This window comes from Panthera pardus, unplaced genomic scaffold (genome assembly GCF_024362965.1).
Source record: "Panthera pardus isolate Hobbes unplaced genomic scaffold, ASM2436296v1 HiC_scaffold_17, whole genome shotgun sequence".
In the NCBI taxonomy this organism is placed as follows: Eukaryota; Metazoa; Chordata; class Mammalia; order Carnivora; family Felidae; genus Panthera; species Panthera pardus.
In genome coordinates, this window is record NW_026526732.1 from 75624354 (window position 1) to 75645043 (window position 20690).

The 20690-nt window shown below is 39.6% G+C and overlaps 1 protein-coding gene across 4 annotated transcripts in view; it reads left to right on the forward strand.

Moving 5' to 3' along the window:
* Positions 1–1800: 1800 nt before the first annotated feature.
* Positions 1801–20690, forward strand: part of CEP162 (centrosomal protein 162) — a 114174-nt gene continuing 95284 nt past the window's right edge. For 3 of the 4 annotated variants that reach the window (XM_019442777.2, XM_053904675.1, XM_053904676.1), the window contains exon 1: positions 18632–18780. In XM_019442777.2, coding sequence (XP_019298322.2) covers positions 18750–18780 — 31 coding nt within the window. In that variant the 5' untranslated portion in view covers positions 18632–18749. Of the gene's footprint in view, positions 2062–3105; positions 3222–15004; positions 15120–18118; positions 18266–18596; positions 18781–20690 lie in introns of those variants that run through there. The other variant, XM_019442772.2, reaches the window with a different exon arrangement.

Consider the following 20690-nt stretch of genomic DNA (forward strand, 5'->3'; position numbering starts at 1 on the left):
CTGTGTCGGGCTCTGTGCTGACAACTCAGAGCCTGGAGCCTGCTTTGGATTCTGTGTCTCCCTCTCTCTCTGCCCCTCCCCTGCTCACACTCTGTCTGTCTCTCTCTCACAAATAAACATTAACAAAAAAAAATTTTTTTTAATGCATCATGACCTCTATCCATTCCAACCCTCTCCAAATACAGAGACAACTATGAATTAGTTAAGAGATTTCAGTTTTAAACTATGCTGGCTAGTTTTAATATCTAGAAATTACTATAAAGTTATGGAATCTAAAATTTGTCTAAGGCAGTAAGAAAAGGGATAGGGATAGAGGTATTCAACACAGCACTGTTTTAAAAAAGTGAACATTAAAAATAAAATAACTTCAGGTTTATACTTCAAAAAGTTGAGATGTCTCGGAGAACTGGATATAGTCAAACCTGTTGGGTGATTTTCTTGAGCTATATTCAATGGCTCCAGAACAGGTGTTTCTTTGGATAGGCATGCTCTAAGGGCTCTGAGGCAAAGCAGTTGAAAGTATTTGCAAAAGACCTTTGGAAAGATGATAGAATGGAAGCTGTGAAAACAAGTCTTGAATTCTGGTTAGGCATTATTACTTTGAGGAGGTCTTTTAACCTGTCTGCTTCAATTTTCTCCTCTATAAAATGAGGACAATAACTTCATAGTGACCTTGTGCATGTTTTTAAATGGATTCCTTCAGACTGAATACTGCCTCTTTTCACCAACCCTTGCTACCTTCTACTTACCCTCTGATGGTCTAGGTTTCATTTTAAACTTCATTTCTTCTAGAAAGCCTTGTCTAACCTCCCAGGGGGTGAGGAGACCTTTAACATCTTCTAACTGCACCCTATGTCTATCATTGCTGTTGTCATACAGAATTGCAATTGTCTGATCACTTGTCTATCAGCTCCATTAGACCAAAGACTCTATTAGGGCAGGGACTATGATCATTTGTTCATTTAGTACATATTAGAAATAAAAATATAAGCTATATTGAATTGACTTGGAGAGTATAACGTTTAAGTGAAATAATGCTCGTGCATCTCCTATCAACCTACATGTTCAATAAATAGTAGCTTTAAAAAATCTCTATTATTATTCAAATCTTTATCTGAGGGCACAGCTCCTGGCATGTATACATTTGTATCACAATAAACACTTGCTGAATGAAAAGTTTAGACTGGTGATAATGACATCCTTAGCCTATGTCTGCCAGTGGCAATCCTTTCAACTGTTGTTGATTTTGCTTTCATGATCCCAAATGGTCCTCTGAAATTCCAACTTGTGCGTGTACGTGTGTGTGTGTTTTAGAGCAAGAACTGGGGGGGGGGGGGGGGGGGGGGGGAAGGGAGGGAGGTTAAAATCCAAGAAAGTAATTGTAAGATGCCACTATAGAGTGGGAATAAGGGAGGGGCAGAGGGACACCACAGAGAGGCTCGGAGACCAGTAGCGGGTTAGGGCGTGTATGTGTATTTTCAATTTCTTGCCCACTAGATGGTGGAACAGAGCCCCTAACCTGATAACAGTATGCTTTCTCACAGATCTGAGTTTCTCTTATAATGCCCACTCAGCGGTTTGCACATGGAAGAATCCAATATATTGTTATTATGCTTTTCAAAACTTCCGCTTGGAAAACAGAGCCGAAACCACAAGGGCGGGAAGGTTAGAAAGAGTCGAGACTTGCGGAAATACAGGACTAGGGGAGCTAAACTACATTTCCCAGGAAGCCACGGGCTGGGCCTACAACACCCAGCATGCCAGTGTTCCGGCTCTCGTGACCTGCTCGTGCAGTCCACTTTCCCAAGGAGCGCAGCAAATCTGTGCATTCTCTGTTGGTGCGGCAACGACGGCTCTTACCTCCGGATTATCCTGATCCGCAGCAATTCCTACTTTCGCTCGTAGAGCAAAAAAGACACTGACCACTATTCCGTGGAGCCCACAAGCCACGTGACCAGCTCCGGTCATGTGACTCCAGAGCCAGGCGGCAGAAGTGTGTTACCCTGGTAACTGTTGAGCCCCCGCAGACCTTCCGGGAAAGCGCGGAATTCAGAGACCGAGGTAGGTGAGGCATAGACACTTGTTTCCCACTCGGTTGACTCTGACCGAGACTGTCCTCAGACCCCCTCCCCAGGGCTTTAGTTTCCCAGGTCACTCCCCTCCTCCGCCCACACTCTACTTCAAGTGCGTCTTTGTCTTCTCGCCACTCTGGAACCCGCGCTTCCTGGAGCAGGGCCCCACCGAACGGAGCCCGTTTGAGGGGATCCGCCTCCGACCGAGATCTTGGGGCTAAGACCTTAACCGCACACATCCTCAACTGATCAGAAATGCTAATGAGTCAGGGAGGTGTTATTCTGCAGATTGGGCAAAATATTGTCCAGGGTGTTTACACACAGAGCCCCCCTCCACCGCTTCTGGAAAATGAAGCTGCGATTTGAGCAGCCTCAAGGAGGCCCCGAAACTGGGACAGATTTGAAAGTTGGTTGGGTTCATTAGAGGGACAGAGAGAGCTTTGCTCCACGAGTCACTATTGCATAGTTTTGTTGGCCTTCCCACGCTCCAAAAGAAACGTAATTTGTTCTAATTTGGATACTTCATTAACTTTATCTTAGGTAGATTTGAACCGTAATGAATTGCATTTTGTCTGTATCTGGAAACAGTCTGTCTTGCAAAACTATTACTAGGGGCTGATAACTAGCTGAATGACAAGGCAGCACGTACTGTCCTTTGCTTTGCAAAAAAGAAACGGTCTTTTGAATTTGCTCGTTTATACTAAATTTTTGAAAGATTCCTTGAGAGGACCTGCTTTGTTTCAGGAATGTTATGTAACACACACACCATAGAGTTAGGAAATATTGTGGTCACCCTTTAACACTTGGATGTTAACAATGAAAATGTAATCTTGGACCCTGAATACAAAGCAAACTGTGAAAGCTGCTTTTCCAAAGCAGTTTTATTCATGAATTTGGAATCTTTTGTCCAGGTTATTGGTCAATAACTGTGCATATATGCTAAATCGTAAGAGAAATGTCTGAGGTTTAAGTTTGGTTGTTCTTATGATGTGTTGTGAATTTTCTCAAAAAATATTTATCTCTTGTTATTTAGTGTTTCCAGTGTTGTAAATACTTTGGAATGTTTACTTTGGGAAGTGAAAATTATTGATTATGGCTCACTATTCCAAAGAAGAGCTGGATGAAGAGTTTGAAAAGTTCATGAAAGAGGTAAATTTATCATTTTAAAAGCTGTATTGTAAATTTGTGTCACAAGAAACTCATCCTTCAATTCTTTCTCCTCTACTATGCAGTTTGACCACCTTGAAAATGAAACAGCCAAGTTATTTTACCAGCAAAATGGGTTTATTTTTTAATGGCAGAGGAACTGCATTTCAGACCTTGCAGGCTATGGCAAAACTATGGGCAAGTACTGAGATCAAAGGAGAAGAACTATTACCTTTATAGAGAAAACGAGGAGAAAGGTGGGAGGGGATGCTTTGAATGAAGGTCCATTGGAGGAAAAAAGTAGTCACTGTATTTTCTTGTTGGCTGATCTAATTGCTAGGCCTGGAGAAATTCATTATTCCCCCTGTTGGAAAATGCAAGGTACATTTCTTCCTTTTGGGGTCTGAAATTGATGAGTTGATAGGGCATGAGAGCTCCCCCTTCTGGCCTCCTGACTTTTTAAAATGTAGTTTCCTTTATTTAGTTTCATATTTTCCCCTTTGGATCCAGATCTTTCCTCAAAAGCATCACTGACCAAGAAATACGTCATCTGTGCCTCTCCGTGCCAGGAAGGACCTTTTCTGGGTGTCATGTCCCACCAGAGAGAAAGTGTGTGGCAGTTAGAACCCATTTAAGACCATATCTGAATAACAAGCTTAGGAAGGAAAACTCTCAGGCATTTCCCATCCAAAGTCTATATCTATATCTGTATCTTGTTGAGGTCATACATGTTGGAGATCATCTTGAAGTGTTGAGCTAGCATCACGTTATTGAGTACCTGGTTTCTACAAAAGTTTGACGACCAACACCTGCAAAACTTAAAAATTATTACATAAAACGTAACTAAAAGAAACATGACAATTCCAAATTGTGTACTGGTTCTGAACCATGACCCTAGGCCTGAAGGTAGCCAGCTAAATAAAAGATCTTTGAGAATCATGTGAAATTTGTTGTAGTTAATGTGCCTATTCCCTAATTTTGTGCAATTGGGTTTCTACTTTTCCAGAGTAGTTTATCCATGTGCAGTAGGTGGTGTCTGTCACACAGACGCATCCTTACTCAGCAGGTAGGTAATGCGAACTCTGTGATTGTCTAAAACTACTTTAGCCAGTGAGTTGAATGATCATTGTTGGGCTGCTTCTGCTTTGGCTTATAGAACTGACCAGATCTCCTAATTTAAGGAGAGATTTCCAATTGTGTCTTTTAGTACTTGCTCTACTGAAGGGAGAAAGGCTCTCTCTATGGAGGCAAACCTGGAGTTGTGTATGCCTCTTGGAAGTTCTCATTCAAGGTTGCCATGAAGGTTTAGTGAGGTGGACCAGTGGGAAGCTGCTAGTTATGAGCAAAAGCAGAACAGTGAGTATAGCAAGAGCACATTGTCCTTTTATCCTTCAGCTGTCAAGGTGATGAATTGCTCAAGCATCAGGGCCATTACCAAAACCTCCATGTATAGAAGAGTAGCCAGGAGCTGCACATGGGGCTCCCTCAGAAGAATTAGCATTTGTGGACCCATTTGTGGGTATAAAGGCATTAGCATTATTCAACCAAGACTCAATGTTATCACATACTGAAAGTCTTCCTAAATATGTAGGTATGACAGCCAGCTTACAAATGGTCCTACTTTGGCTCTTTTACAGTGTGTTTTATATATGTATTCAAGGGATTTCATTTCTCCTACCCAGGGTTGGGTTAAATTGAGGCAGGGAACAAGTATGTGTGGATTTAATATTCTAACCTATAAAAGGGACCTGGGCAACACTTTAGGCATGAGTGGCAATTGGGATTCCAGTGAAATTGCTTTTAGGGTGAACTAAGGTATCCCTGTTCCTATGGACTCGATCGAGGTTTCTGGTGACAAATCCAACAACCAGTTATTGGAAAATGTGAATAAGAGCAATATCTGTCCATGGAAGAGGGAAAAATAGAGTAAGAAGTAACAGCGAGAAAAGGTATGCAAGCCTGCTTCAGTCATGTCGGGAAGGTCGTCTTTATCAGATGTCTGCTTTAATTCTTGGAAACTTTACTTGCAGGTCACCAATTGGTATGCAGGTCCAGCCTGGATTTAGTGCTGTCTTTAGATGTGACATGTGAATCAGGAGTCTATTTCTTGAAAGTTGGTGGCACAAGAGTTGGTTAACGGTACCTGATAGGGCCCCTCCAGTGAGGTTGAAGAGAGAACTTTTTGATGTGTCTTGCAGTAGACAAAATCTCTGGGTTGCGAGTCGTGGTGCTTAAGGCTTTGTCTCCCAGGAGTAAGCCATGAGGACAGTTTTACTAAAGCATGATTATTCTCAACAGAAGGAATCAGGCCTTTACAGTATTGGAGTATATCTCCTTTTATCAGCTGTGGGTCAGACGAGGCAGGAGCCAGGTGCATCAGGGGCTCTGTGACTGTCTTAAAGGGTCAGAGTTAATGAGTTACAAAGGGGATGGTTCGCAGATTTAGAAAGACCCAATCACAGTGCTTTTGGCCAAGTTAGTTGAAGGGTTTCCACAAATTTTGCTAGTTGAGTCTTAATGGTGCTGTTAGTGCATTGCACTAGCCCAGAGGATTGAAGGTTGTGAGCATAGATAGTACTCTAGAACTGGCCAAACAGCACAGACCTATTGACAAACTTGACCAGTGAAGTAAATGCCTTGATAACTTTGAAGCTTGAGAAGGCCTCCTTAGGTAGGAATACTCTTTTCTAATAGGATTTTAGCTACAGAAGGGGCCATACCCTCTCTGCAAGGGAAAGCTTCAGTTCAGTGAGAAAACAAACCATGACCAAAACATTTATATTCATGGGAAAGGAGCTGAACTTCGAATGGTCTATTGGGCAACTTAAAATGCCAGTGGGTGGTGTGGATGGGTTTCCCAGAGTTGTGTTTTGGACAGGTAGAACAAGCAAAGTAGGCACTTTTGTGGGCTTGTTAATATTTCTGTACCAGAATTGATTCATAAAGCCTATCATCTTATCGGGAGAGCAATAATTAATGCTTGTACAATGGTTAGTAAAGAGATTTTAGGTGTCTGGCAGGACTGCGTTATTATTTGGCTCAAGATAGAGTTCTCTCTTTTTATCAAACCAACAATTACTAGATTTCCAATATAGTTTTTCCCTCTCTGGGGCTAATTTTTGGATATATCTTGTCAGTTTTTCTAGATTATCATTTGAGGCAACATCTCTTAGGACCATGACAGAGGATTGCTTATTGGTTCCTTTAAGAGCAGCGTCTTTAATGGAAACATCAGCAAGGTAGTTTCCTTTGGCTTCCAGGGAGTCAAGTCTGGAATGCACAGGAGCCTTAATAGTAGCCAGGGCAGTTGGCAAAAATTTGACATCTAGTAAATTTAGGACATAAGAGCCATTTTTAATTTTATTCCCATTAGAAGTAAGGAAAGTTGGCTGTTTCTATAATATCCCAAAGTCATGGGCTGCCTGAAGGACATATGGTCAATTTAAATATTTTCAGTTTTACCCTTGGCTAAAGTACAAGTCTGAGTAAGAGCATATAATTCAGCCTGTTGGGTCGAAGTAGCCAAAGGTAAAGGTGCTGCCTTGATGATTTCAAAAGGTGTTGCAATTGCATACCCAGGGCAATACCATTTTCATTCTTTAAATAAGACCCATCAGTAAACCATGAAAAATCTGCATTGGTTAGGGTTATCTATTAATTGTCATGGATAGTCAAAAGGTGATCTGTCCACATCAAGTGGTGGTGAGAGGTTTTATCAGAAGGATAAAGAGAGTAGAATAGCAGGGTCAAGGTTATTACAGTGAGGAGGAGTTACTGAGGAGCAGCGAGGAGGATTTCATAGGAGGTGAGATAGCTGGCCAAAAGGTGTTGAGTGTGGTAAGGATTCAGAGGGGCTTTTGCATGGGGCACAAGGGTGGTTAAAGGGGTTCCCATGATTATTTCTTCAGTGGCCTTATCCAAAAGGGCAGGCTCTGAGGCAAGGGGGTTATCCCCGTGCCACAGTGTCCGGTTGTTGGCTATAATATCCCATGGGTTGATGACAGCTTCCGTATTTTGGGGTGAGTACTTCAAAGGTATTCCCTTCTCATATGCAAAAAGGAAAAGAGGAGCTGATAATTAGGATGTCCAAGGGCAGAAGGCTTTATTAAGATTTTCTTTAAGGCCCCAAAGGCTATGTAATTCTGATCTTACCAAATAATAGATTCATATTTGTTGTTTTTAAGTAAGATATACAGGGGTTGGACCATAGGAGAAGTTTGGAGCCCAGTTTTTGACAGTAGTCACCTAGCTGGAGAAAACCACATAATTGGCTCTTAGTTTTGAGTTTCAGGATACCACAAAGCCTATCTCGATCTAAATGAACCCCTATTCCAAGATCAGGTGTCTTAAATATCAAACCTGAGTTTGAGCAAACTGCAGTTTTTCCTTGGAAACTTTATGTCCCTTTAAGGCTAAAAGTTTTAACAGCTACATTCTGTCCTCCTGTGAAGAGGCTTGGGAAAGGGAGCAGAGAGGCAACTCCTCTACATTTTGTAACAAGGTAGGTTCTCCAGAAAATTTTATATCATTTAGTCAGCTTTTAAGGTTTGCAAGAAGTAAGACTTTCTATAAAACCCCAGGGCATTACTATCTAAATGTATAGTCTTCCTTCCCAAGTTAAGGCAGAAAGATATTAATTTATCAACTGGAATACTAAAGAATGCACACAGAGATCAATTACAGTGAAAAATTTGCTTTCAGTAGGACTAGATGCTAGTAGCATATTGGGTTAGGAACAGCAAGGTGCTAAGGGATAATATTTATTGCTGGGAGGTCCTGGACAAACCTCCACCCTCAGCCACTGGGTTTTCTTACAGGTAAAATAGGGGTGTTACAAGGACTAGTGCAGGTGATGAGTCCCGGGGCCTTATAATCTTCTATTTTGGGCTTGATGCCTTGAAGGGCTTCTTTCTTTATAGGGTATTGATTAATTTGGGGGAGATCTTTTGTGGGGTCTATTTGAGTCTTAGTACGAGGTGCTTTGAGGATTTTACCCATAAGAAGGGTGGTAACTGATCCAATTGGGACAATGGTTAGTGCCCTTAGAATTAGTTCCAGTGCTGTCAGAAGTGAAGCAAGTAAAAGATGTTGAAAGGTCACTTGATTCACCAACTTGGCAATCTTGGTTGCTTCTATCAAATTCTAGAATTGCTTACCCCTTTTTGGAAAAAGGAATTCCAGCAAGATACTTTTCTAAGAAATCTCAGCCCAGTAAGTGAATTGGATGAGAGAATTAAGGAAAAAAGGGTGGGTACCTCTTAAAGGACCTAAACCAGAGGGAATAGATTTATTAGAGGTAGGAACCTCACCGTTTGAACGGTTTTGTTCCTCTGAGGCACGGGCTGCTTTATAGTGGTGGGTTGAGCACCAGGAGTGTAGCTCCAGTGGCAGTGAGTACAGATAGAAATTCATTCCCAGTCTGGAGGGTTGTTTCTTTGAGCCAGTTGAGACAGAGAATTGGGACAAGCCCCTTTTGTTCCTCAGAGCCCAGTGTTTGGGGATTAGGAGAACATTGGAAAGATTGGTTAGAGGGCTGACAGCATCTGGAGCACTTGAGTTTGTAGCAGCCTTTTTTCCCGTGTCCTGGTTTTTTAAAATAATGGCAGGCATCAGGAGGGTTTTGGTTTTGTTTAGGGGCCTACATTTGTTGGAGATGAAAATTAAGGATTTTAGTGGTCTTTTAGTCGAATCATCTAGAATGCGGGTGAACTGCTATATTAACCAAATCTAGGGCAGATGTAGTTTCCCATTCCATTCTGGTCATTTTAACTGGAAGGGAAAGATCCGATTTAGCTGGTTAATGAACATAGAATTAAAGGCTACCTGAGGGGACTCAACATCTACAGGAAGACCGAAGTTTTCATTAAAAATAACCTGAAGTCATTTGTAATAATAACAGGTTTATCGAATTTTTGTGCACAAGCCTGAATGATGTTCCAATTAACAAGTTTAGGAAAAGCTTTTGCAATTTTTCTGTGAAGACCTCTAGTGAGTGTCCTGCCAAAAGTCAGAGATCTGTTTTTCTAAATCTCTTTCAGGATTTTTCTATCAGGCCAGTTTCATCCAGTGTTAGGCCTGGCCCTCACCAACAAGCGTGTGAACTAATTGATATAAATCTGAGAAACTAAGTTGATAAGTTTGAATATGTATGTTAAATTACTCAGCAAATCTCTGAGGATCCTCAGTAACTTTGGCAAAGTCTTCGACTCTAGCTTGTAGTTCAGCTTTAGTACAGAGAACATAAGAAACCAGGAGTTTAGCAGTTGGATCCTCAGGGGGCTTAACTTTAAAGGAGGAGGTTCTGCTAGGTTCAGAGGAAGAGAGCAGGGAGAGATAAGGAGGAAAAGGGAAATCCAGAGAGAAGAGTAGAATGAGGAAGGGAAAGGGTATGGAGGGGCTGGGATGCTGCTGCAGGGAAGTAGGAAGATGGCCCCAGAGGAGTGGCCAGAGCACAGGATGACTGCTGTGTGTCTGGAGATGAAGAATCCAGGGAAGGGAAAGAGCACTCAAAAGCCCTTTTGAATTCTCTCAATTGTTTTGTAGCCTCAGTTAATTTAGAAATGGTATTTTGCAAAGGGGTAATTTTAGAGTCAATATGTATGGAAGTCTTTGGGTACTAATTAAAACAGGCATTCCATGCAGTTTGTTTAATTTTAGAGCTATGGTCTTCTAATTTGGTTTTGAGAAAATTAAGTTGGAGGAGATCAAAAGTTCCCCCATGACAGTCATTGAAGTTCTAAATTTAGTTAAGTTGGTCTATTTTGTTAGCATTGTGCATGCAGGAGGATCATAGTTTTTAAATATAAAGCCAGCCAGGATCCCAGGAGGAGGAGGGCTGTCCTGAGAGAGTTTAGGGGATTATGATCCCATTAGTCAATACCAGAAGTTCAGAAAAACATGAGTACTCACCAGATAGGACAAAGCCTTCATAAAAAAGAAAGAATAAAGCTTTTAAATAGATCCTAAATAAAGTCAGAGAACTCAAAATGCAAAGTGAGCAGAGCTTGGAACCAGGAGACACATACTCTCAGACTCCAGGGTCGGGGAGAAAAGAATGAGCTCATTTGGCTCAGTGGGTACAGGCACCTGTTTGCTCACCAGCCTCGTAGTTGTTGAGAGTCTTCTCTGGATCCCACTTCTGATCACCAAGTAATGTTGACCTCAAGGTTAAAACAGCCCGTTATTTTATCATTTATTTGGGAATGGCAAAGGAACTGCAATTTGGGACATGCAAATGATGGCAAACCCATAAGCAAGACCTGAGATCAAAGGAGAGGGACGTTATTTTCTAGAGAAAAGGAGGAAGTTGGGAGGGGCTGCTTTGAACGAAAGTCCACTGGCGGAAAACAGGAGTTGAGGATGGTGATGGCTTCTCATTGGCAGGGCTGTTGCTGGGCATGAAGAAAAACCTTCCTTCCTCCCACTGGGGTAGTAGAGTAGGCTTTGTTCTGTTAGAAAATGCAAGATACACTTCTTTGTTGGAGTCTGCAATTGATGACAAATTGATGGAGTGTGAGAGCTCCCCCTGCTGACTTCCCCATTGTGTTCTAAATGAGGTGTCCTGCATTCAGCTTCACAAGTCTGTCACCACACTCTGTCAACTCTTCCTCCAGAATATATCTGTCATCTTCCTCATTCTCTCTCCTTTCATCTGCCATCATCCCAATCCATGGTGACATATTCTCACCTGAGGTACTACAACAGTTCCTACGTACTGTCCCAGCATTCCTTCACCACATTGCAGCCAGTGCCGTCTTTTACGTAAATCAGACTGTTCCTCCTCTTTGTAAAACACTTTATTGGCTTCCCATCACAAATGGAATAAAATCCAAACTCCTTCCCATGGTTTACAGAGCCCTGGATGATTTTGCTCATGTCCTCCTCACTCGCTTTATACCCCTCTTCTCCCTTATTCACTTATGCTACAGTGAATACAGAGCTTGTGCTCTGTCTCGCCCTGTCTCAAAAATAAATAAACATTAAATTGTTTTTTATATAGAATTAAAAAAGAATTAACATTTATTTATTGTTGAGAGAGAGAGAGCAAGAGACAGAGTGACCAGAGAGGGGCAGAGAGAGACAGGGAGACACAGATTCTGAAGCAGGCTCCAGGCTCTGAGCTGTCAGCACAGAGCCTGATGTTGGGATTGAACTCATGAGCCATGACATCATCACAAGAGCTGAAGTTGGACGCTCAACCAACTGAGCCACCCAGGTGCCCCCAGGAGAGTCACATTTTAAATGATTATACTAACATTCTTGTTCATAAAGGGAGTTTGATATACGATGTAGTAGAAAACCTCAGTTTAATTAACAGGAAAAATAATGCCTACCTTGTAGGATTGTTGTAAGGTTTAAAAACCGCATTTAATAATTATCTGAATGTAATAGATACTGAGGGTAAGAATCTCACTTCTCATTTGGAAACTGATTTTTTATTTTCAAATATGGGCACATTTTGAAAATTAAGCTTATAGAAAGTGTTTTCACTATAAAAGATAAAAGCAGTGTAGACCAGTTTTTTTTCCTTTTGCCCTTTATTTGCCATCCCTTCAACACTCTCCCTCCATATCTTTCTCTCATATTCAATCTCAACCCATAAAAGCTTTTATCTCATGTTAGAGATTTGGGTCATTTTTTAATGTCTCATTTTTTAATAATAAAAACCATGATTTTAGAGTCATGGTAACTTCTTTAGTCATTTTGCTAAATTGTTCAGTAGATTGTTCAATGATATGGCTTACATATCTTTATAAGGAGATTGGTAGGACCAGCTTTTTTTTTTTTCTTTTTACAGATTTATTGAGTTGTCATATACCATACAATTCACCCATTTAAAGTGTACAATTCAGTGGTTTTTAGCCTATTCGCAGCTATGCAGCCATCACCACAATCACTTTTAGAACATTTTTATCCTCAAAAGAAACCCTGTACCTGTTAGCAGTTACCCCTTCTCCAGCCTTGCGCACCACTATCTACTTTCTGTCTCTGAAGATATGCTTATGTTAGACGTTTCACAGAAATGGAATCATTCAGTATGTGGTCTTTTGTGACTGGCTTTTTCCACTCAACATAATGTTTTAAAGGTTCATTCATGTTGTACATCTTTCAGTACTTCATTTGTTTTTATAGCTCAATGGCATTTCCATTTTTTGGGTTTATCCACATATCAGTTGATGAACATTTGAGTTCTTTCCACTTTTTGGCATTTATAAATAATATTGCTATGAACAATCATGTACAAGTTTTTGTGTGGGTGTGTGTTTTCATTACTATTGTGTGTATACCTAATAGTGGAAATGGTGGGTCATATGGTAACTCTGTGTTGAACCTTTTGAGGAATGGCCAGACTATTTTCTAAACTAGCTGTGCCACTTTATGTTCCCACCAGCCATGTTTTAGTATATTAGGTTTCCAACTTCATATGCTCACCAGCACAGTTACTCTCTGGGGACTTGCTTTTGTGTATTGTTTTGTTTTTAATGGTAGTAACCTGAAAAGCATTGTGGAAGATTATCAAAAGTGAGAATACCTAGTATATATTAGACAGTAGGGTGAGCACTCTCCATTTCGTTTTCTGAGCTTTGTCACAAGCCTGCAAGGTCAGTGGTTTTCAACACATGAATAAACTGAAAAGAGAGGATAATTTTTTCTAAGCAACAGCTAGTATATTTTGAAGTTAAAATTTGAACTCAGATCTGTCTGGCTCCCAAAACCTCTACTCCTTCCATACTCTTAGGTAGCTATGGGGCTTAAGAGGAATAGACCAAGTCTGTGGCAGATTGTCAGAATTTGGTAAACAGCGAGATATGGGGAAGAGAGAGAATGGAACATTTCTAGGTGATGACCAAGTGTAGAGACCGAGTAGAAAGTGATAAAACTAAAATTCAGATAGACTCCTTTTCCTTCCCTTTTCCTGCTTCCTGCCTGATTGTCAGGTTGTCAGGGAAGACCGTGAGTTCTTTTGGAACACTTTAAAGTTGACACTATTATAAGTCATTGAGATAGAATTGTTTGGTTGGCAGGTGGAAATTTGTGTGTTGTCATCTTGGAAGTAACCTGGCACTTACTAGAGTGAAAGGGCACTCTGGTGCCAGTTGGGGGATTACATAGTGTACTGGAAAGTGGACAGGTGTTATCAGACCTCCGTTTAAATCCCAGGTGTGTAACACTTACTAACAGTAACAACTGGAGCAAGTTGCTTAATCTCTCTGAGCTTGTTTCCCCTTCTGTAAATCTTGATTGGATTGCTTAAACATTGAGAAACCTGGGGATAGGTCCTGATATAGAGCAGGTATGGAATAAATGTTGGTTTCTTCTCCAGGAAAGTTGTGTAGGATGAAGATAAAGGACCAAGAACAGAGTCCTGGGGAAGTCTTTAAAGAAATGGGCAAAAGAGCCAAGACCTATTAAAATAGACAGGTGGGAGAGGTCACAGAGCTGAAGTATAACTTGGAGGAAGTGATGCTGTGAAATCAAAGGTAGAGACATTCGAGAAGAGTTGGTCACCGGTATCAAGTTCCATGATGTGATCAAGAAAGATGACTAGCAGTGGTCCTTTATTTGTGACATTTAGGAGGCCTTTGGAACTTGGAGGAGAGCTGTTTTGGATGGGAACCAGATTCTAAAGGGTTGAGCAGTGAACTCACGATGCTAGTATGTAAAGGAAAAGTGGTAAAGAGGAGGTAGGAATAAGGATCTTAATCTTGTTTGTTTTGTTTTGCTTTGCCTTTTTAAGAAAAGTGGAGTAGACTTGAATGTTCATTCTTTCATTCCACAGTTGTGCGAGGTGCTGTGCTAGGCCCTGGCGAGGCAGAGATGGGCATGTTTATAACCTGAGGGAAGGAGGGAGTGGAGAGAGAGGAGGGGATGCAGAGACAGAGATAACATGAGATGACCAAGGAAGTAAGGACCTAGAAAGGCAGGAAGTGACCCCTCTGCAGGTTCTCCCAGGAGTAGAGGAAAGAATTTCTTTTCTGAAAGAGGAAAGCAGTGTCTAACAGGTGAGTGTGATGGTGGAGTGAGGGAAAGGAGGGTGGTTTTTGAGTGAAGGTCTTTATTTTCTCTGTGAAGAAAGAGGGCAGGTTACTGACCAGGTGGTGGAGGTGGTGGGTCGATTAGGGTTAGAGTAGGGGATTTAGGATTGTAGTAAAATTTGGACTTGAAGAGTAGAAAAGGACAGTGAAAGTTGATTAAAGTTTATTAATCATTGTGACAAAATGTTGATTTCTCTGGTAAACACCTGAAACTCAGTTCTTCTGGTCTTAGAATTCTGTGTTCTTCTAGAGTGATGCCAGGTACTTTTGCTCAATCATTATTTATTCTTAGACCCTAGAGGATGTCTAGAAGGGGATTGTATCCTTCTCTTTTTCTTTCTGATCAAGTTTCTTGATAACTTTTATTTCTTTGTTGTTATCATTGATTTTTTCTGGTTAGTTTACTTGTTTAACTCTGGATATGAAATTGATGTTCAGAGTTGTATATTTGATTTTTAAGTTATTTTAGCCACATATCTGAAAATAAGAATGTATACATTATTGCTGAGAAAATTGTTTATGTACAATGAAGAGAAACATTTTTAAGTATTTTTTTTTATTTTTTTTAATGTTTATTTTTGAGACAGAGAGAGACAGAGCATGAATGGGGGAGGGGCAGAGAGAGAGGGGGACACAGAATCGGAAGCAGGCTCCAGGCTCTGAGCCATCAGCCCAGAGCCTGACGGAAGAGAAACATTTTTAATGATGAATCTGGGATTCTTTAAAATCAGTGGCTTATATCCGATTTAGCTTTCAGATGATTCTTTTGAGAATTCAAACAAAACACCTAGACAACCTGAAAGAGAAGTGAAGAAGAAAGATGCATTGCCATGGTGGATAACTGAAGATGATTTTGAAGATGGTGGTAAATATTGCTGGGTTTTTTATTTCAAATTATTTGACCACAAGGGGTCAGTCAAGACTTTTAATTCTGGGATTTTGTTGTTGTACTATAGGTATTTAAAGAAAATAATACTAGTATTGTGACTTTTTAAAGTTTGAATTACATATTACTTCATTTTATTATGTATTACGCAGTTGAGAATCTATGATGGTTCTGCGTTATCAGGTTATATTGTTATATTGGGATAATTTATATTCACTCAAATTAAGATGATAAATAACACAGGCATATTTCTGTATTGTCATGTTTCATGGCCGATTGATTTGAGGTGATTTAATAAAATGTTCTGACAGTGTATTGATGTCTTTGCACTGGGTAGATTTTAAGAAATCTATAGATTTTGGTATCACAGTCTGTTAATAACAATAGCAAGAAAGTAATTTATTGCCTTGGTAAAGAACTCATTGTTGATCCTATCTGACATACATGTATAGCTTTCCCAGAACTAGTCCTAGTCACATCTTTACAAATGGAAAACTACTCTCTGGCACCTGTGCTTTGGTATACATGCTATATAGGAAACTACCATTATCCATAAGGAACCCCAGACCACGTCTATTAACCTATGTTCAAACTATTTGTGGATCTTTAAGCACCATTTTGTAAACTTACAGGATTTCTGTATCCCTGGAGGAAAATTTGCCCTGTAGCTTTTGTTTTTTCCCCATGCAATTAAGCCCAGATTCCTTAATGTGACAGCTAAGGCTCGGTATCATCTGACTAGGACCCTCCTTTCTAGCTTTCTATGCTCCAGCTATACTTACTCCCTATCTCCTGGAAACATCATTGACTATGCCTCTGTGCATTAGCTCATGCTTGCTCACCACAAGGCTGCCTTTGCTCTCATCCTTCTTGTCCGGTAAAGCTTGACATTACCTCCTTCCAATCCTTTCCTAACTCTTCTAGATCCCTTTTCAACATAATTATTTTCTCCTTCGTTTTGATTTCAAAACCTAGCAACAGCACTTACACATTGTGTTGATAGTTATAACCCATAGGGCTACTCCTGAGGTTGTGAGCTTTGTGAAGGCAGGAAACACTTCTTTTTGTTTGTATCCCCTGACCCTCAACAGTAAGTAATAAATGTGTTTGATAAATGAATGTTAGAGTGAATTTGATAGTCATTTCTCTGTTCTTAAAATTGTAAATAAGGAATTGCCTTACTGAAAAATACAGTGCATTTTTTCAGAAGTCCCCAACCATGTAACAATGCTAAAGTTTGCATGCAAAGAATTCTTTTTTAGAATTTTCCCCGCATTGGTGCTTGGAAAGGATATTTATTATATGATGAAGTACTATTGGAATTGTTTATGAAGATTTGAGACTTAATTAGCATTAAAGTCTCTTTTCTAGAAAGTAATGAATTGGAGATAGAATGTGCATACTCATCCTAAAGGAAAAGAATAGGTCCTGGACCAACACTGGAACGTAACCTGGCAAAGTTATTAATTTTTAAAAAAGAATTTATCAATCAGAAGTGGATTTGATTAGTAAAAGATGCAAATAAGGATACTTAAGCAAACTTTGACAATATCCATTTGAACACAGAGGAGAGGGTTTTTCTACCAGGTTTTTCTACCAGGTTTTTCTACATAACCTGGTCCCTGGTTCAATCACAAACATTTATTGAGTTCATGGTATATTATGCATACCAGACACTAGTATACAGACAGGTATGAGTCCTGCCATCAAGAGTGTAGAAGCATCACAGCGGGGAGGTAAACAGCCTCAGGAGGAGAGGAATGCATTACCAAATTTGGATAGGCATCAGTAAACATCAACATTGAGCTACTTCAACCTTAGAATTTTTCTTTTAACTGCCATAAAGATAAATGTTCTGCCTAGAGGATGAAACAGTCTAATCCTTCTACCAGTTATACTCTTCACTATGAATGATCGAATGGATCTTGGTTTTGGTTATTAGTTTCTTGTAAGCTCAGTTAGTCTGGTCATATCCCTGAGTCCAGCTTCAGAGCCAGGGTGAGACTCCGCAGACACCACAACAGCACCCCAACCCGTGGCATGCGCTTTTTCATTGGAAGTGTCTATAGATCTGTCTTTTGATACTCTGCAACTGTAGAAGTTATTATTTGATGTATAAAACCATTATTTACACAGAGCCATGAGAAATAGATGCTGAATCCTTTCCAAGAGGACGCTAATTAAGATACTGAAGGCAGAATTTGTGACTTATTAAGACTTCCTTCTAAGCAAAAGTGGTATTCTAATCTTAATATTTATACCACACAATGTAATTTTTTAACTTTTCCATATTTCAGGGGTTTTTTTTTACAACAAATGTATGCTATTATGATAAATGTTGATATTGCATAACTTTTTCAGTGTTTTCTAATGTTTTTGGAATAAAGAGCAAAACCCTACTTTGGGCTATGAGTACCAGCCTGGTCTGTCTGACCCATCGATCCTGCTCTGGGCTTATTTCCACCTGGACTCACCCTCACAATCTAGATCCAACCTTACTGACCTTTTTGTGTCTTCCAGTGTGGCCTGCCCCTCCTGTTGCTGACCCTTTCTTTGTACCTTTCCTTCTTCCTACTCAGAATGGTCTCCCCTTTCTCGTTCACCTAGTTGTTTCTTACTCTTCCTTCACATAAGGCAGAAGATATCCTTACAGTGCATGGTATACTGTATTAAATAGTTGTGCTTTCAAGTAATTTTTAAAGTTTTGTTTCATTATGTATAAACTTTTGAAATTATTTCATAAGATACACTGCAAATAAATAGTACTGTAATTTTTCTTTGAATTTTATGTTTGATGGATTTTTATTAAATGGTGTTGGATTTTTATCAAATGGACCAGATTTATTTTGTAGCTACTATCCACAATATTAGTATAACAGAAAAAAAAGTTAGTGTAACAATATCACTGGGTAATACATTGTGGTCAGAACAGTTTTGTGAACATAAATATCCAACTGTATCTTAAATCCCACCCCTAGGACAGCTTGGAACAAATGTAAGCTTTGTGAAAGCTAAGAAGACTTCTCAGCCTATTATGGAAATAGAAGAGGAGTGTCCTGAAAGGATTCAGTTTCTTCAGAGCAGTGGAACCTCTATCTTAAGTATTGACAGCTTAGAAACAAATGGTAAGAAAAATGAGGGATACAAATTGACAGGTTAATTACTATGCTTATAATTAAAATTTTTATAAAAATTAAATTGTATCTTCTAGCCTTCTTTACTGAAGTGTGTAGAACATACTTAATACCTTCCTGGAAGGTTTAGAATTATATCTCGAGAGAAACCTTACAATGTTACATATTGATTATGAATATAAATCTGTATTTGGTGGGTAAGAGATAAAGTATTTTTTAAATTTTTAAAGTTTTATTAAGGACATCAATAAATGCACCATTAAAATTAATTTTGTCAAAATTCTGCATGTTAATAAAAATATATTCATTCTTTTCCATTTAGAGATCATAGTTTCTGAACTCAATCATAGTGTTCTTGGATTGGGATTGGACACACTAGAGGAACAAGAGGAAAAGGAGCAATTTTTTGCCAGGCTTGAGGAAGGCTTAACATCTTCCATTGATTATTCAAGATTAAATAAGGAATTGGATTCTAATGACTCCACACAATTTAAAGCTTTACATAGGTAATATATATACAATATCAACTATCATTAAATGATTTTTATGTTTTTCCATATTTTTGGAAGGCTGGTATATGCATGGACTTAAATGGATAAACATTATAACAGGTACATGTTAAATCTTATTTTATCTCTTTTTTCTCTGTTCATTTTTTTTGGTCATGGTTTCTCTTATATATGAATGGAATATGTTAATTTGTGTTTGAGAGCCTACTCAGCATCCAGCTATGTGAAATGTCATGCCTGAGATGCTACTGAGACTAATGGCACACTGCAAAAAGACCTTACTAGGAAAGTAATTTATTATTTTTTTTTAAGTTTATTTATTTTGAGAGAGAGAGAAAGAGAGCGCATGCACATAAGCAGGAGAGGGGCAGAGAGAGAGGGAGAGAGCGGATCCCAAGCAGGCTCCACAGTGTCAGTGTGGAGCCTGATGCAGGACTTGAACTCACGAACTGTGGAATCATGACCTGAGCTGAGATCAAGAGTCGGATGCTTAACAGACTGAGTCACCCAGGTGCCCCACAAAAGTAATTTATTAAGCAATTTTCCACAGATAAGGTAAATAAGAAAGTTCAGGTAGCTGTTATAAACTCAGAGAAAATAGGGACAGAAAAGAAAGGAGGAACCAGGGAGTAAAAGATAGGTTTTGTTTCTGTCCTACCTTTGTGTGTGGTTGGCCCTGATGATTATCAGGAAACTTCATTTATCCTGGAAATCCTGCTAGCTGACTGAGCTGGTCATCTGTAAATAGAGCCGACCTTTGACCTTTTAAAATTATAAATGAAAGTCATATCACATCTTCAAGGTTTTAAGAACACCAACTATAATTAAGACTGAGGAGAATCATAACCTTTGGTTACTGGAGTACCTGGTCTTATGATGCTTAGTTTCTCACAGACCAGGGGTAAAGCAGTATAGTGACTGTCACGAACTGTATAGAGTTTGAGATTTTTACCCTACTTATAAACTAACAAATTAGCTGGTCAGTTTTATGGATGCTGAGTATAGACACGGTTTACTGGGTCAGAAGCAAAGGACTTTATTTCTCACAACAAAAGTCCAGTCTACATCTCACATTTATTTGCCTCAGTTCCCCCATGCTCCACATGGCCTGCAGAGGCAACATGGAGAGTCCATAATGGCTCTCTGCACGGATGGTGGGTTGCTTTACAGGAAAAGATCACTGAGATTGGGGAATCTATTGCTTTTATAGTAAGAGGAAACAAGCCTGCTCCTTTTCTGAGAGGAGATACTGCCTCATCTCTCAAGGTTGCTTGATGCACACACAATCCTGGGAAATGACCTAGGAATGAGGGGTTTGTGCCTTCCTTTCTTGGTGTACCCCACAAGAACATGCAAGGACACTCAGGGCCCCTGCTGATTGCCTCTCCCAACAGTGACAACACAGATTAAGCATACACAGGATCATTGGCCACAGGTTTTTGCACCTTTGCAATATTTCTTAGCTTGTTTTATTTCTTAACATTATTCCTAACTACTGATATTTCTGTTCTAGAATAGGCCAGTTAGTGTGCTAAATAGCATTGAGTACACAATAGTGTTTGCTGCTGTTATTATTATTACTACAGTTTTATAGCTTCTTGGATTTGTTGATCTCACTAAAGAGAGGGTTCATGGACTGAAAAAAGTAGAAGGGAGTCCTTGCTTTGAAAGAAGACAGTATATGAACTAAAAGTATACTCAATTTATTTAAAACTTGCTCAAGTTCCTTGGTCACCTTGCTGAGATTTTATAGGTTTAGGCCTCGTATTCAGCCTCCATTTCATGATTAAATTGCTTGTTAACATGTAAATGCTGAACCTGGCATTCTTTTCCGGCCTCTATGTAGACTTCACTGGTTCTCATAACTTATAGTCAGTTTCTTTTTTTTTTCTTTTGTTAAATGTTCA